This window comes from Microcaecilia unicolor, chromosome 7 (assembly GCF_901765095.1).
Source record: "Microcaecilia unicolor chromosome 7, aMicUni1.1, whole genome shotgun sequence".
Lineage (NCBI taxonomy): Eukaryota > Metazoa > Chordata > Amphibia > Gymnophiona > Siphonopidae > Microcaecilia > Microcaecilia unicolor.
In genome coordinates this window covers 206,390,277-206,404,130 of record NC_044037.1, presented here as the reverse complement: position 1 = coordinate 206,404,130, position 13,854 = coordinate 206,390,277, and the positions used below count along the sequence as shown (strand labels likewise).

Sequence of the window (13,854 nt, the reverse complement as noted above, 5' to 3'; positions counted from 1 at the left end):
AATTGAAAAGTATTAGATATTTTTTATTTAAAACATAAAATCTGATAAATGTTTTCAAGGTGAAATTTCTTAAACTGTTTTGTTCTTTCTGCAAAATAAATATTTGAAGTGAATAATAAATGTTTAATTTATTTGATCAACTCATTTAGGGTCTCTAAGTTCTTGGATAATTTCCTCCTCTATTTATTAGAAATAGAGTGACTGGGTTAGTTTAAATTTGTGTATTTCAGTTCTCGTTTTTGTTTAAGCTCATCTGGTGTCTGAACCGGGTAAAGTAGGGCTGTCTAAAACTCTTGAGGGTGAGGCCATATTTATGTAGGAGCACAATTTTCCCCAACACTAGAATTCCGTTCAGGGAGCAGATGTACAACTGTTGAGGAAAGCCACAAACTGCTATGCCAGACTTGGGCAACAGGGGGCAAACTTAAACTTAAGTTCTCAAACCTCTAGTACACAGCAAGGACCGCCCACAGCACAGACGTCACACTTTCCCCCCTCATCGAGCATACACCAGTTTTTCTGCCGATCTGACCAATCTGATCTAACACCGACTAAGTGATATGCGCAGCAGCAAATAGCGAAGAAAAGAGGGCGGGACTTTGTGCTCCCAGTAGCGAAATAACAGTTCAGATGTCAAACCTTACGGCTACGATTTTATAACGGGCGACGTCTGAGTCTGAGAGCAAGTAGGAGGAGTAATAGAGTCTTAAGAAGTCTGGATAGTTTTGTCTACGCTTGTATTGACATACTTTCACTAAGGGATTAAAAATGATGCGCCTGCCGAGTTCAACGATGCTACGCGAGCTGCTTCAGCCCACTCTGCGCCAACCGGCGGCCACCGTTCTGCATAAACCTGGCAGAATATCCGGAGTCTTGAGGCAGCTCGGCAGCAGTGCTCGCCCCACTGGCATCCAGCTCCTTTCTGGTTGGGGACCTCCCGCAGTCCTGATGAGGTCAAGGGGGCTCTGCACTAAATCAGAAGGCGGCTTTCACGACCTGGGCACGGGACATGAAGCTACCTTGAGACCAGACTCGGGTAACAACAAGGAGCCAGAGGACGCAGCCGGCGAGAAGTGAGTAACTGGGCGGAGGCCCATGTGCACAGAGCGCGCGTGGGCCCGTGGGGGTGGAGGGAGTGCGGTGTCGGTTACAGGCACGCGGTGCGGCTGTCAAGGCCACGTGACCGGGTCGCCCTGTCCACCCTTCCTTCTGGTCGGGGGCGCCTGCGGTAGAGGTGTCGCGAGTCAGGGGATGGGGGAGGCGCGCGCCTCTTCTCCGTAACGTGAAGCGCATCGGTCTTGCAGAGCTGCGCACGTTGCATTCTTTTACCACATCAATGGGGTGGGGCACGGGCGGACGAGACTTCTTGGTCTAGTAATAAAATGTTATTTCCTATTTGCACTGTAAATTAAAAAGTGATTACGTAACTAATTGTTCATGGTCTGTAGGTTAAATCTGTGTGCTGAGGAAGTTCCTTGTGAGCGAAAGGGAAACTCTTTTGAGATCCCACCCCGGATTCTGTAGGTTTTTGCATATTTCTGGAAAAAGGAACCACGTGGCAGTGTCTAGAAGTGTTGAAAATCAGGGTCAGAGAGTGAAGGAAAAAATCTCAAAAATGAGATGCGTTTTGCATGAGTCAGACCGTCTGGTATGGTATTGAGTTTACTTCTAACCGTTCCTGTACAATCCAGGTTTTGGGTCGTTTACTTGTTCATATTCTTTTGTGAGAGGGCATGTGTCACGACTCCATCACGAATTGTGTATTTTGGACTCTGTAGATTAAGCTACAGTATTCTTAACTCCTCTTCAATATTGCTTTCGGCACCTGACCTTTATACCTTTGTACCTTTCATGTAATCGTGAATGCCCCAAATTGACTACCCATACTTGACTGACTCAACACTTGTCCATTAGATTGTAAGCTCTTTGAGCAGGGATTGTCCTTCTGTGTTAAAATTGTACAGCGCTGCGTAACCCTGGCAGCGCTTTAGAAATGTTAATTAGTAGTAGTAGTAAATTACAGAAAACCTACTCTGGAAATAGAACCAGGGATCTTCTACATTAAAGTACATAGCTGCTACTGGAGACAGACCTATTAGTTTTAATTCATTATGCTGTTTGTTTGTTTGTTTTTTCTTTTTAACACCTGTAAATGGGAAATATTGATCTTTTCCTGTTTCGAGGTATGATCGCATATTTTTAGAGGTGTGGTGCTTGGTTGTTAACCTCTTTTGAGATGTTTGCCATCATGTTTCCAAAATACTACAAATGTGCAGCGTATTATAGTTCACTTGGAAGAAAAGTGATACATGCCCTACTTAGAAGGGTGGGTTTTTGGTAAATTCTATGTGCTGTCTGCAGTGAGAGACCTTATAGTTAAAAAAAAAAAAAAAATCAAGAGGTTTGGTTCTTGAAACTGCCAGCAATATAGTATCAACAAGCAAAATGTACTCTTGACATGATTGTAACATATCTATAGTATTCTGGAATCATGATGTATAAAGGGATTCAGAGCAATGTTACATCTTACTTTCTTAGTCCAAACTGTTCACTAAGGGGTCCTTTTACAAAGGCATGCTAGTGTTTTTAGCGCGTGTGTTAAATATGCATTCGCTAAACGCAAGAGATGCTCATATATTCCTATGGCTGTCTCTAGTGTTTAGCGTGCACTAAAAACGCTAGGGTGCCTTTGTAAAAGGACCCCTAAAAAAGAAATAACCCCCCCCCCCCCCCCCCAATATACCATTTCTTTTGAGACATGGACACCATAATGAACTGTTGTATTTACAAACTTCTATCCCGCCTTTAGCAAACGCTGCAAAGCGGATTACATTTAAGAAAACTTCACATTAGAAAGCATTTACATTGTAAATGTAATAGGTTATGACATTGTAATCATAGGGCTTTTACTAAGCTGTGCTAGCAATTCCTGCGCAGCACATTAAGGGAAGTCCATAAGAATTGAATGGACTTCTCATTTGCTGCACCAGGAATTATTAGTGGGGCCTAGTAAAGAGGCTCTTATATAGTTAGGCTATTCAATCAAATAACTGTAGGTCACAATCTTTATCTAGAAAACAAATATAAGTTTTCAGAAATCTTCTAAATTGAAAATATGAAGTGACCTGACGAAGTTGAACTGGGATGCTATCCAAAACCTAATACTTTGAAAATCAGAGGAATGTTCCCTAATAAGTTTATAATGAACATTCTTCATAGATGGAAAATCTAACAGTCTTTTCTCACTTCTCAAATTAGATCTGTTAATTGAGAATATTAACAGTTGACCTGTTTCCACATTCAGTCCATATTAACTTATAAATCAAACGTGCAAGCGTTTAAATGTTTGGCTATCAATTCTAAGACAATGCAATTCATTTAATAATGGTGTGGCCTCAGTATATCTCCCTATATCAAATGTGTAGAGGTGTTTTGAAGTAATTGAAGCCTTAACTTTCTAAGACACAGTCTAAGGGAATGATAAAGTGAATTACAATAAGCTATATGTGGTTGTAGAATTGCTTGAGCAATGGTTCTAAAATTTACAGGACTTAAAAAAAAAACTAATAGACCTGAGATGATGTGTGAAAAAAGAATTTTTTAACTAATCTGGTATTCAGATGTTAAGGTTATTAGTAATAATCTTAGGCTCTGATTTTTCTTCAAATTTGAGAGTGGCTGTAGAAGCTAAAACAATTTTAGTTGGTACAGCTTGTTGCTGAACACTAAACCAAAGTGAGTATTGGCTTTCACCCCTACATTTTGAATGATATCATCTAAAGTACTTGAATCTGGAGAAAGTACAAAAATATCACCCCCAAAAGTCAATGAAAAAATGTATCTAAATACCTCCCTAAGAGGCCTAAAATTACATTAAATAATTGTGGTGACAACGGTGATCCTTGAGGGGACACCACATTTGGATAACCAGCTAGATTGCTGTTTGTTCTTTGCAACAGTATACATTCTGTGTTAACAAAAAAAAAACAGTTTGGAACCGACCCTGGTAGTCCCATCTCATTCAAAATTGAGAGGCAGGTGGCGCCTTGTAGACCAGGAGCTCTTAACCTATATTTTTTGGTTCTTGCACCCTTTTAATTGGTCAATGAAACCATTGCATTCCCTTCCTAAACCATGAATAACTACTGACAGCTACATACGTAGGTCACTGTTAGCCGCTAACTACTACTGTCATTAAAATTACAGTAGTATTAGGATTTCTTTACCGCCTTTTTACGGGAATTCACTGAAGGCGTTGTACAGTAAGAATAGATCAATCATGAGCAATAGATAATTACAGCAGTAAAAAATATTCAAAAATACAGAGCGTGGCATGGTATACTATTTACAATGTCAGCACAATATGTAATACAACATTATAATTGATAGTGAAGGGTAAAGCAAAGATGTAACATATAGATAGGTAAGAAAGTAGGAAGAGTTAGAAAGTAAGTTAACTGATTTAAAGAAAGTTGCACATGAGGTCAGAGAAATCTCTCTATATAAAAGGCACCACCAACGTTCTATGAAGCATCCAGCCGGAAGTGTGAAGGGGGAGAGATATCCGGTTGCCCCATGAGTGTCTGCCCCGCCCTCTGCTCTCTCTGTAACACAAACTGAAGGAAAACACAGCAAAGCACGAAATCAAATCACTCTCTGTAACAGTGAAGGACTCAGAGGGGGGAGGGGAGAGAGGGCAGGGGCACACACACTCCCACATGCACACTGAAGAAAACCTTGCTAGCCCCCGTTTCATTTGCATCAGAAACTGGGCTTTTTTACTAGTGGTTAAATATTATCTCAGCTAGGGTAGGAGTGGATAAACATGTCCTGCTGTAGTATATGCAGCCAGAGTTACTCCTTGTGTGTGTGAGTCAGACTAACAAGTTAGTTACTTCTTCCATTAAAGGTCTGGTTGAGGAGCACAGTTATACTACTACTACTAACTATTTTCATTCTATTTAGAACAGGGGTGGGCATCCTTTTTACACAGAGGGCCACATGAACATCTGCACTATGCCTAGGGGACCACACACATAAAATGTCCTTGCTCCCCAGATAAACCCCTCCCCCACCCCAAACACACGATTCTTTTTTCCACATAGGGAAGAAGAGAAATAGTCTCCAGAACCTCTCCCTTTCAACATAAGAATATCAGCAAGAATTAAAGCATATTTAGGGTCATTCCTGTCTGTAGCGGTGCATAATCCAGGTCACAAGTACCTGGCAGAATCCCAAAAAGTAGAATATTCCATGCTGCTTATCCCAGGGATAAGGAGTGATTTTCTGCAGGTTTAACTTAATAATGGTTTTATGGACTGATTTTACCTCGTGCCCAAATATTAGGCAGTTGGGGGGGGGGGGGGCAAGAGGCAGCAGCACGCAAAGCAAAACAATGTCTTGACAGCTGTACAAACTCAAACAACCACCAGTGCATACTTTTATTTACAAGTAGAATGGGTAATTTCTTTATCCTCCTCCTACTAGACTAGTCTAGAGCAGCAGGTTGTTTTGCTTCTTGATCAGCAGATGGAGGTAGATATACTAAAAGTGTTCCAGTGATATCACTAATATAAGGGCTGTTGGCAAGCTGGAATCCTTCAATATTATCCCCCACAGGGGCCGGGTAGAAGTTTGTTGCCGGTCTCTCTGACTCAGGTTCACAAGTGCAGGCGCCTGGATTCTGGGTCCAACAGAGCTTCAGTTGGGCCGATGTCTCTCGCCCCTTCTTTGCCTGGGTGCTCCGGGGGTTCATTTAGGACTGCGGGCACAGAGGACTTGGAGGAAGGGGAACTCATTGTGGAGGAACCAGATGATTCTTCTGCGGTCCGTTTTTACCACAGGGAAAATCTGACCTCTCATTTCTTCTGCCTTGGAAGTTTTGCACACTGAGGAGCCTGAGGCACAAGCAGCTGCAACGGTAAATGTGCGCATGGCGAGCACGAGGAGGCCTTCTAAAGCCTTTCCGATGCATGAGGCCATCCAGGAGATGATCTCGGCGCAGTGGTCGGAGCCGGATGCGCCCCTCAGGGTGGCCAAGGCTATGGGCCATCTTTGCCCGGTACAAGGCAGTTAGGCGGAGAGGTTTGAACTTCCCCGAGTTGATTCTTTGGTGATGGTGGTCACCAAGAAAACTACCCTTCCTGTAGAGGGGGGGGGGGGGGGGGTCGCATTAAAGGATATGCAAGATCGATGTCTGGAAGCCATGCTGAAGCGTGCCTTTGAGGTTTCAGCTTTGGCCCTTAAAGCTTCTATTTGCAGCTCTTACGTGGCCCGGGTTTGTCTGGATTGGCTTCAATTGTCTGCGGATCAAGAACAGGAGACAGCTTCTGGCTCTTTAGTGGCTGTCCCTAAGATGGAGCCGGCTCTAGCGTACCATCGGACGCATTGTATGATTTGGTGTGTACTTTGGCAAAGCTAATGGCCTTGGCAGTCACTTCTCAGAGACTGCTGTGGCTTTGACATTGGAGTCATTCCGTGTCAAGTGGACCAATTTTAAAGGTCGTCCCCACCTCACCATCTCAGATTTTGATGAAATTTGGTACATAGTTTCTTTATGATAAAAAACTAAGCTGTGCAAAATTTTAGTTCAAAAGACTAAAAATTGGAGGTTCTAGGGGACCTCAAGTAAAGGGTTGCAAAATGTCGCCTGAGCAAAAATGACATTTTGGGCCAACTTCCAGAAGCTGTAAAACTGGAAGGTTTAGTAGTACAAGGGGGATATTTGGAGAACCTGCACTACTTTTAGGGCTCAATGAACTGGCAAAACCCCATGTTCCTAGTCCTCTTACATTTTGAATGGTTTAGGCTCAAACTTTGCCAAAAAAACGGCAAAAATCAATTTACAGCGATGTTGAGGCTGCTGTAGTTTCTAAACTAGTTGGCCTTTCAGGTTGATGTTTGGTAGGTGTACTAAATGCATGGCTGTAATGAGGCATTCCAATTTGCAGCACTTTCCTTCAAGTGGTTGAAAATTTATAAGCGTTCAAAGTTGGTATAAAAAGCATTTTTGCCCATTTTGGGCTATCTTTGATGCCCTTGATCTCCAGTGGGACAGCTTCAATATTCTTTCTTTTAGCACCATAAGAAAGAGCAGATTTCCTTCTATCAGAATATGTAGTTTTCAATTTGGAGTCTCTCCATATAAGGATTGCAAAAAAAGTGTTTTTTGGCCAGTATTGTTGAATGATAGATGAAACGGATATAGGGCCCATCGATGTTTCTAATTGCTGTATAAGTCACTCAGTTGCTTTTAGCATGCGTTGGTCCATGGTGGCTACGCCACTACCAATTCAATAGGAAGTGGCAACCTCATCGCCAAGAGGTCACGCCCGCTAGCCAGGCAAGTCCAGCCACTTGGCACAGGTTCCCAAGCCTGAAGGTGGGCATCTTACTTGAGGTTCCCAAGCCTCATTTGGTTGTCTTTGCCTAGTTTCTCAAGCCTAATGGGGGTGACTTAATGGTTCCCAAGTAAAACCTCAGTGCTGAAGTGACAAGAATTTTTCACTGATAAGTTTCACTGCTGTTTCTGGAAATGTATACTGTCGTCCAAGTGCTGTAGTTGCTGGTACTGGAAGAACTGCTAGAATATGCTGTTCAGAAATCCAACAAGAATCTCTTCTGCTAGGCCAATGAAATGATCGTGCAGGCCCTCATGGATGCATCAAGTTGACCAAGGCATCATGTTCTTCAAATGATGTGTCACAGACATTGCCAATCCACCATTTGTTGTCATAAACGCAGGCAACATACTGCCCAGGCTGACGTTGAGACACATTTATGCCAGGTACACTCACTGGGTCATCTGACTGACAAAGTTTGACAACAAATGAGGAGGAATCATTTGACACTCTACTGACTGAAATTTGGTTCAAGTCAATGGGATTAAACTGGTGATTTTCACGAGTTCCAGCAACTGTGGAAGCTTTACTGAATCTTTCCTCTTGTGCAGATCTTGAAGATTCAATTTCATCCTTGGAAACAAAAATGAACTTGATTTTATTTATTTTTTGATCACAAAATTCAAACAAGCCTTGTGCTGTGAGAATTTGGCTATTTTTAGGTCGTTGCAAACTAGCCTGAGCAGCTAGTCGCTTTGTTGTACCACCTATGGCATCACATGGTGACTTGCCATGGCTTGTGTCAAAGAAATTCCACTGTGCACTTATTCCAAATTCTGTTTGATGATAGCACGAGTTGGCAAAGTTTTTGAAGTTCTTGTATTGTGCAGCTGAGCCATCACTAAAGTATGTTACATATTTTATTTCTCCAATTTTGCTTTTCAAGAACGCGATTAATTTTTCCAAGAATGCATGTACAGCAATTGCATCATGCCGCAAGCTGTCACTTATTATGCAAACACTTATGCACTGAATTTCACTTGAAGCATCACGGAAGTACACAACAAATGGATGCAGTGTAGCTTGACTGTTTTCCCAGTGGAAACCTTGAACAGCATCTTGGACAATAAAGGAGTAGTTTTCAGCAAAGTCCAAGAGAACAACAATTTCACAAGGATTTAGGTTTTCTTTAACAGTTTTTAAGTATTGTGTCTGATGTTTGGAAATGTAATGGTGAATTGACAGGTTTGAAACTTTCAATGCAAGCTCAGATACAAAATCATCAACATACATCTGTTTGGTCTCCAGTGTGGTGCGATCTGTATGAACCCACTGCTTAAACTCGATTGTTTCACCTGGGTCATTATCACTGAACACTTCTGTCAGGTAATTTTCAAGCACATCTTTACCTGGACATATTTCACACCTGTGAAGCATGCATTCTTTGCATTCCAAATTGCACACAGTTTTAGCCATCACAGTGCTTTGTAATCTTCGTTCAGCAGATGGCTTCCAGCAAGCATAAGCTTCACATTTTGATGCACACTGAATGCATACCAGATGAGCCAACAGTGACACACCATTTTGGCCTTAGCTCACAAAATTTGGAAAAACCCACTTCTGGCCCATTTCGAGTATGATATGCAACATACATTTCTTTTAGATTGCTAAGCAGCAAGCACTTTTGCATTTGAATTTTTTCAGTGCCAGTTCTGACAGAGACAAAATCTTTTTTCCCTGGGCACAGTCTACTGAATTCATCATCTTCAAAAAAGCCAAGAATTTTTTTTTCTGTTTCTTCTGGTAAAACTTTACCTTTCTTCTTGTCTGGTTTTGCCAGAATTCCACAAACTGATTTCAGATTTCTTGCTTTTTTAACCATTCTAGTTGAAACCATGAATTCTGAGGCAGTTCTTTCAATAGACCAGCTGTTTGGTGCTAAAGTTAGTATTTGCAGTTTTTCTGCATGATTTGCTGAAACTTGGACTTTGTTTTTCAACTAGTTTAGCAGGTCATCATAATCAGAACATTTGTCACATTTCTGACTGGTAGAAGGTTGAGTTTCAAACTCATTTAGGTCTAAGCCACCAGCAACTGCAAGATGATGACTCAAAGTATTTTGCACTCGCCTGATTTTGCGCTTGGTGTAGCCTCGTACATCACGCTTGCTGACATTTTTGAACTTTAATGGAGAAATACCAAGAGATGTCAAACTTGTGTTCAACTTGCCAGAAATGTCACTGTGTTCATCATCTGCTGTTGTTGATGATGATAAAGAATCAGCAGCTCTGTTACTGACGTCTTTTCGACAAGATGGACAGTTTCTGACCCGGCACAAATATTTTGCTTGTTAAGGCCTTTAGCTGGGCTGCTAGTGTGTCATCCAGCACTCTTAAGCCCCTTTTTGCATTATGACCACCTTTGGAAAATGGGTTACAGCAGGTTCTTTGCAAAAATTCAAACTTTTTCAACAGTAAGGATTCATGATGAAGGCAAATAGTTGATCCAGCATCGAAAAGTTGACCAGAACGCTCTTGTAACAACTTCTGTTGATCAGGCAGAAGCTCTTCAATTAATTTCAAACCTTTATTTTTATTGTATGTCAGTAAATGACACTCTGATGTACTTGAACAGCCAACTGAGCAAAGTGGAAATTCATCTGATCTTTCTGGATCCATTGATGACCATTAGCATCAGTTCAACAAACGCATTTATTCTTGCAATCAGGTTTTCAATGGGTAAAATTTTACTTCAGTCTAAAGTGATTAATATCTTCATTTGTGGCATTTAATTCAATATAAATGAGCCTGTCGGTGCAGGTGCGAGTTTCTTCAACAAGAAGTATGTATACAATGGTTTCCACCCTGTTTTTTAGTTTACTTGAACACAGTTTTATAACAATGTTTAAAGAAAACTTCTTTAGCCAGTTAGACTTGGCCAATTATGATTGGTGAACCCTGTTGCAAGGCAGAATTGTTTGTTTCATTGCCCAATTGTATGCTTCTGGTACCTCCTGGCTCCTGAGTGTCTGTTGCTAGGCTTACTTTGATGCCTACAGTTCACTAAGAGGTCAAACTGTAGCAAGGGTGAAGAAACACCAGCAACAGACACTCAGACGCCTTGCAACAGGGTCCACCAATCATAATTGGCCAAGTTGGTCATCCTAACTGCAGTTTTCTTTAAACCTGTTATGAAACCTGGCCTCATCCTTCCACATCCTAAAAAACATTCCTGTTTTTTAGTTTTCTTGAATACAGTTTTATAACATAATGTGTTCTTTATTTTAAAAAATTGGTGCTTTTTGAAAGAAGAATCACTTTTACTACACTTGTATCAAGGGTGTAGTGAAGAAATCACAGGCTGCTGCCCGCAAACATTTGAGGACATTTTTGCAATCCTTATATGAAGACACTCCAAAATGAAAACTACATATTCTGATAGAAGGAAATCTGCTCTTTCTAATAGTGCTAAAAGAAAGAATATTGAAGCTGTCCCACTGGAGATCAAGGGCATCAAAGATATCCCAAAATGGGCAAAAATGCTTTTTATACCAACTTTGAACGCTTATAAATTTTCAACCACTTGAAGGAAAGTGCTGCAAATTGGAATGCCTCATTACAGCCGTGCATTTAGTACACCTACCAAAAATCAACCTGAAAGGCCAACTAGTTTAGAAACTACAGCAGCCTCAACATCGCTGTAAATTGATTTTTGCCGTTTTTTTGGCAGAGTTTGAGCCTAAACCATTCAAAAAGTAAGAGGACTAGGAACATGGGGTTTTGCCAGTTCATTAAGCCCTAAAAGTAGTGCAGGTTCTCCAAATATCCCCCTTGTACTACTAAACCTTCCAGTTTTACAGCTTCTGGAAGTTGGCCCAAAATGTCATTTTTGCTCAGGCGACATTTTGCAACCCTTTACTTGAGGTCCCCTAGAACCTCCAATTTTTAGTCTTTTGAACTAAAATTTTGCACAGCTTAGTTTTTTATCATAAAGAAACTATGTACCAAATTTCATCAAAATCTGAGATGGTGAGGTGGGGACCCCTGGTCCACTTGACACGGAATGACTCATTGGGCTGTGGCTATGGCATGTAAGCAATGCATTACCAAATTGCCCTTTCAGGGTAAACTTTTTTTATTTGGAGAGGAATTGGAAAAAATTGTCAAGGACTTGGGAGATTCCAAATCTCAGTGGCTGCTGGAAGACAGGCCCAAATCTTCGGCTTGGGCCGGCACCGTGAGACCTCGGTTTCAAGAGGGTAGACCTTTGTCCTTTCAACTTCCTCTGTTTCAACAGCGATGTTCCTTTCGTGGTGACAAGAGGTTCAGGAGCTGCTTCCCAGCAGGGAGCAGCCGCTCGCCCTGCCGAATAATGGGGCACCGGTCCACTCTTTGGAGTTCAAAATAGGAGGTTGGCTGACCCCTTATTTCCAGAAGTGGGCCAAGATCCCCTCAGATCAGTGGGTTCTCGAGGTAATCAAAGAAGGCTACAAAATAGAGTTTGCAGCACAGGTCGGAGATTCTTTCTTAGAGTCCCGGTGTACTACTGTCAAGCGAGAAGCGGTGTTAACTGCTTTAAGAGATGTGGCCATTGGAACTGTTGTGCAGGTGCTGACTCCAGAAACTCGCACAGGTTGTTATTCCATATTTTTCGTGGTCTCGAAGAAAGGAGGTTCCTTCAGGCCCATTCTCTACCTCCGGAAAGTGAACCAGTTTCTCAGGAGTCGCCATTTCCGCATAGAAACTTTATGGGTGGTGATCACAATAGTCCAACCTCGGGAGTTTCTAACAGTGCTGGACATCAAGGAGGCTTATCTGCACATCCGGTTCACAGTGTTGGGTGAGCATTTTCAATTTCGAGCATTGCCCTTCGGGCTGGCCATTTGCCACACACCTTTTCCAAGGTGATGGTAGTGGTGGCAGCTTATCTGCGCAAGGAAGGAATTTGAGTTCATCCCTATCTGGATGACTAGCTCATTCGGGTGTTGTCGAAATCGGAAAGCCACTTGGCAATTCAGCGGGTAGTAGAGGTTCTTCAATCCCTTGGCTGGATAATCAACTTCTCCAAGAGTCATCTGCTTCCGTCTCAGACGCTGGAATACCTGGGTGTAAGATTCGATATAGCCCAAGGGTTGGTCTTTCTGCCAGAGGGCAGGAGGCTCAAGTTGATCGCTCAGGTGAGGAGTCTCCTATGACTACCGAGCCCTCGAGTCTGGGACTATGTTCAAGTGTTAGAGTTGATAGCAGCCACACTCAAAGTGGTGCCATGAGCCAGAGTGCTCATGGGACCGTTACAGCTGGCCCTTTTGAGCCGCTGTTCTCCCATGTCTCAGGATTACTCGAGGCATCTCCTTTGGTTATCACAGGCTCGAGGCAGTATGGCCAGGTGGCTCCTTCCCCCCCTCCCCCCCCCCCCCCACTTGAGAAGGGGGGTGCCTTTGACGTCCCCGCAGTGGGTGATTTTGGTGACTGACGCCAGTCTGACTGACGCCAGGGATGGGGGGGCTCACTGCCTCTCTCGTGTTGCGCAGGAGCGCTGGTTGACGGAGGAAGCTGCCTGGCCCATCAGTCGGTTGGAGTTGAGAGCATTGATGAATGCCCTGCTGGCGTTTCAGAACTTTCTTAGAGGGTCTCCAGTGAGAGTGTTCTCAATGGGTGCAGTGGTCTACATCAATTGGCAAGTAGGAACCCAGAGTCGAGCTTTGCAATCCGAAGCAAGCAGGATTCTAGCTTGGGCAGAGAATCATGTTCAGCTTCTGTTGGTGGTGCACATTGCAGGTCAAAACAGCATTCAAGCGGACTTCCTTAGTCGGCATCTGCTGGATGCAGCGGAGTGGGAGCTGTCAAGCAGCGTTTTTCAACAGATTTGTTGTCGCTGGGGCAGGCCGGAGGTCGACCTCATGGCGTCACGTTGGAATGCCAAGGTGGCGAGGTTCTTCAGCAGGTGCAGGGAGGTCGGCTTCGAAGGTATCGACGCTTTTCTCCAGCCGTGGCCGCAGTCGAGTCTGCTCTGTGTTTCCTCCTTGGCCTCTTATTGGCCGAGTGATGCGCAGGGTCAGAGGTCACCAAGGGTTAGTGATTTTGGTGGCTCTAGATTGGCCTTGACGTCCGTGGTATGCGGACTTGATCCAGTTGTTGGCAGAGACTCCTCTTCACCTTCCTCTGTCATCGGACCTCCTCCATTAAGGTCCAGTGTGGATGGAAGATCCCTCCTGCTTTGGTCTAATGGCCTGGCCTTTGAGAGGTTGAGATTGAGGAAGAAAGGCTATTCGGTCGCTGTGATAGCTACTTTGTTGCGGGCCTGTAAGCGCTCCACAATGACGGCTTATGCTCGAGCATGGTGCACCTTTGTTGGTTGGTGTGCCCTTCGGGGATGGGAGACTGCTCGGACTTCCATTTCCCAAATGCTGGATTTTTTGCAGGAGGGTCTTCAGAAGGGTTTGGCGTATAATTCCCTCAGAATTCAGCTGGCAGCGCTTTCCTGCTACATAGGCCGTCTTTCCGGGTTCTCCTGT

The 13,854-nt window shown here is 43.3% G+C and overlaps 1 protein-coding gene across 3 annotated transcripts in view; it reads left to right on the top strand.

Moving 5' to 3' along the window:
• The first annotated feature begins 644 nt into the window (after positions 1-644).
• Positions 645-13,854, top strand: part of GLS (glutaminase) — a 256,417-nt gene continuing 243,207 nt past the window's right edge. For all 3 annotated transcript variants that reach the window (XM_030208976.1, XM_030208975.1, XM_030208974.1), the window contains exon 1: positions 645-1,073. In XM_030208976.1, coding sequence (XP_030064836.1) covers positions 769-1,073 — 305 coding nt within the window. In that variant the 5' untranslated portion in view covers positions 645-768. The remainder of the gene's footprint in view (positions 1,074-13,854) is intronic.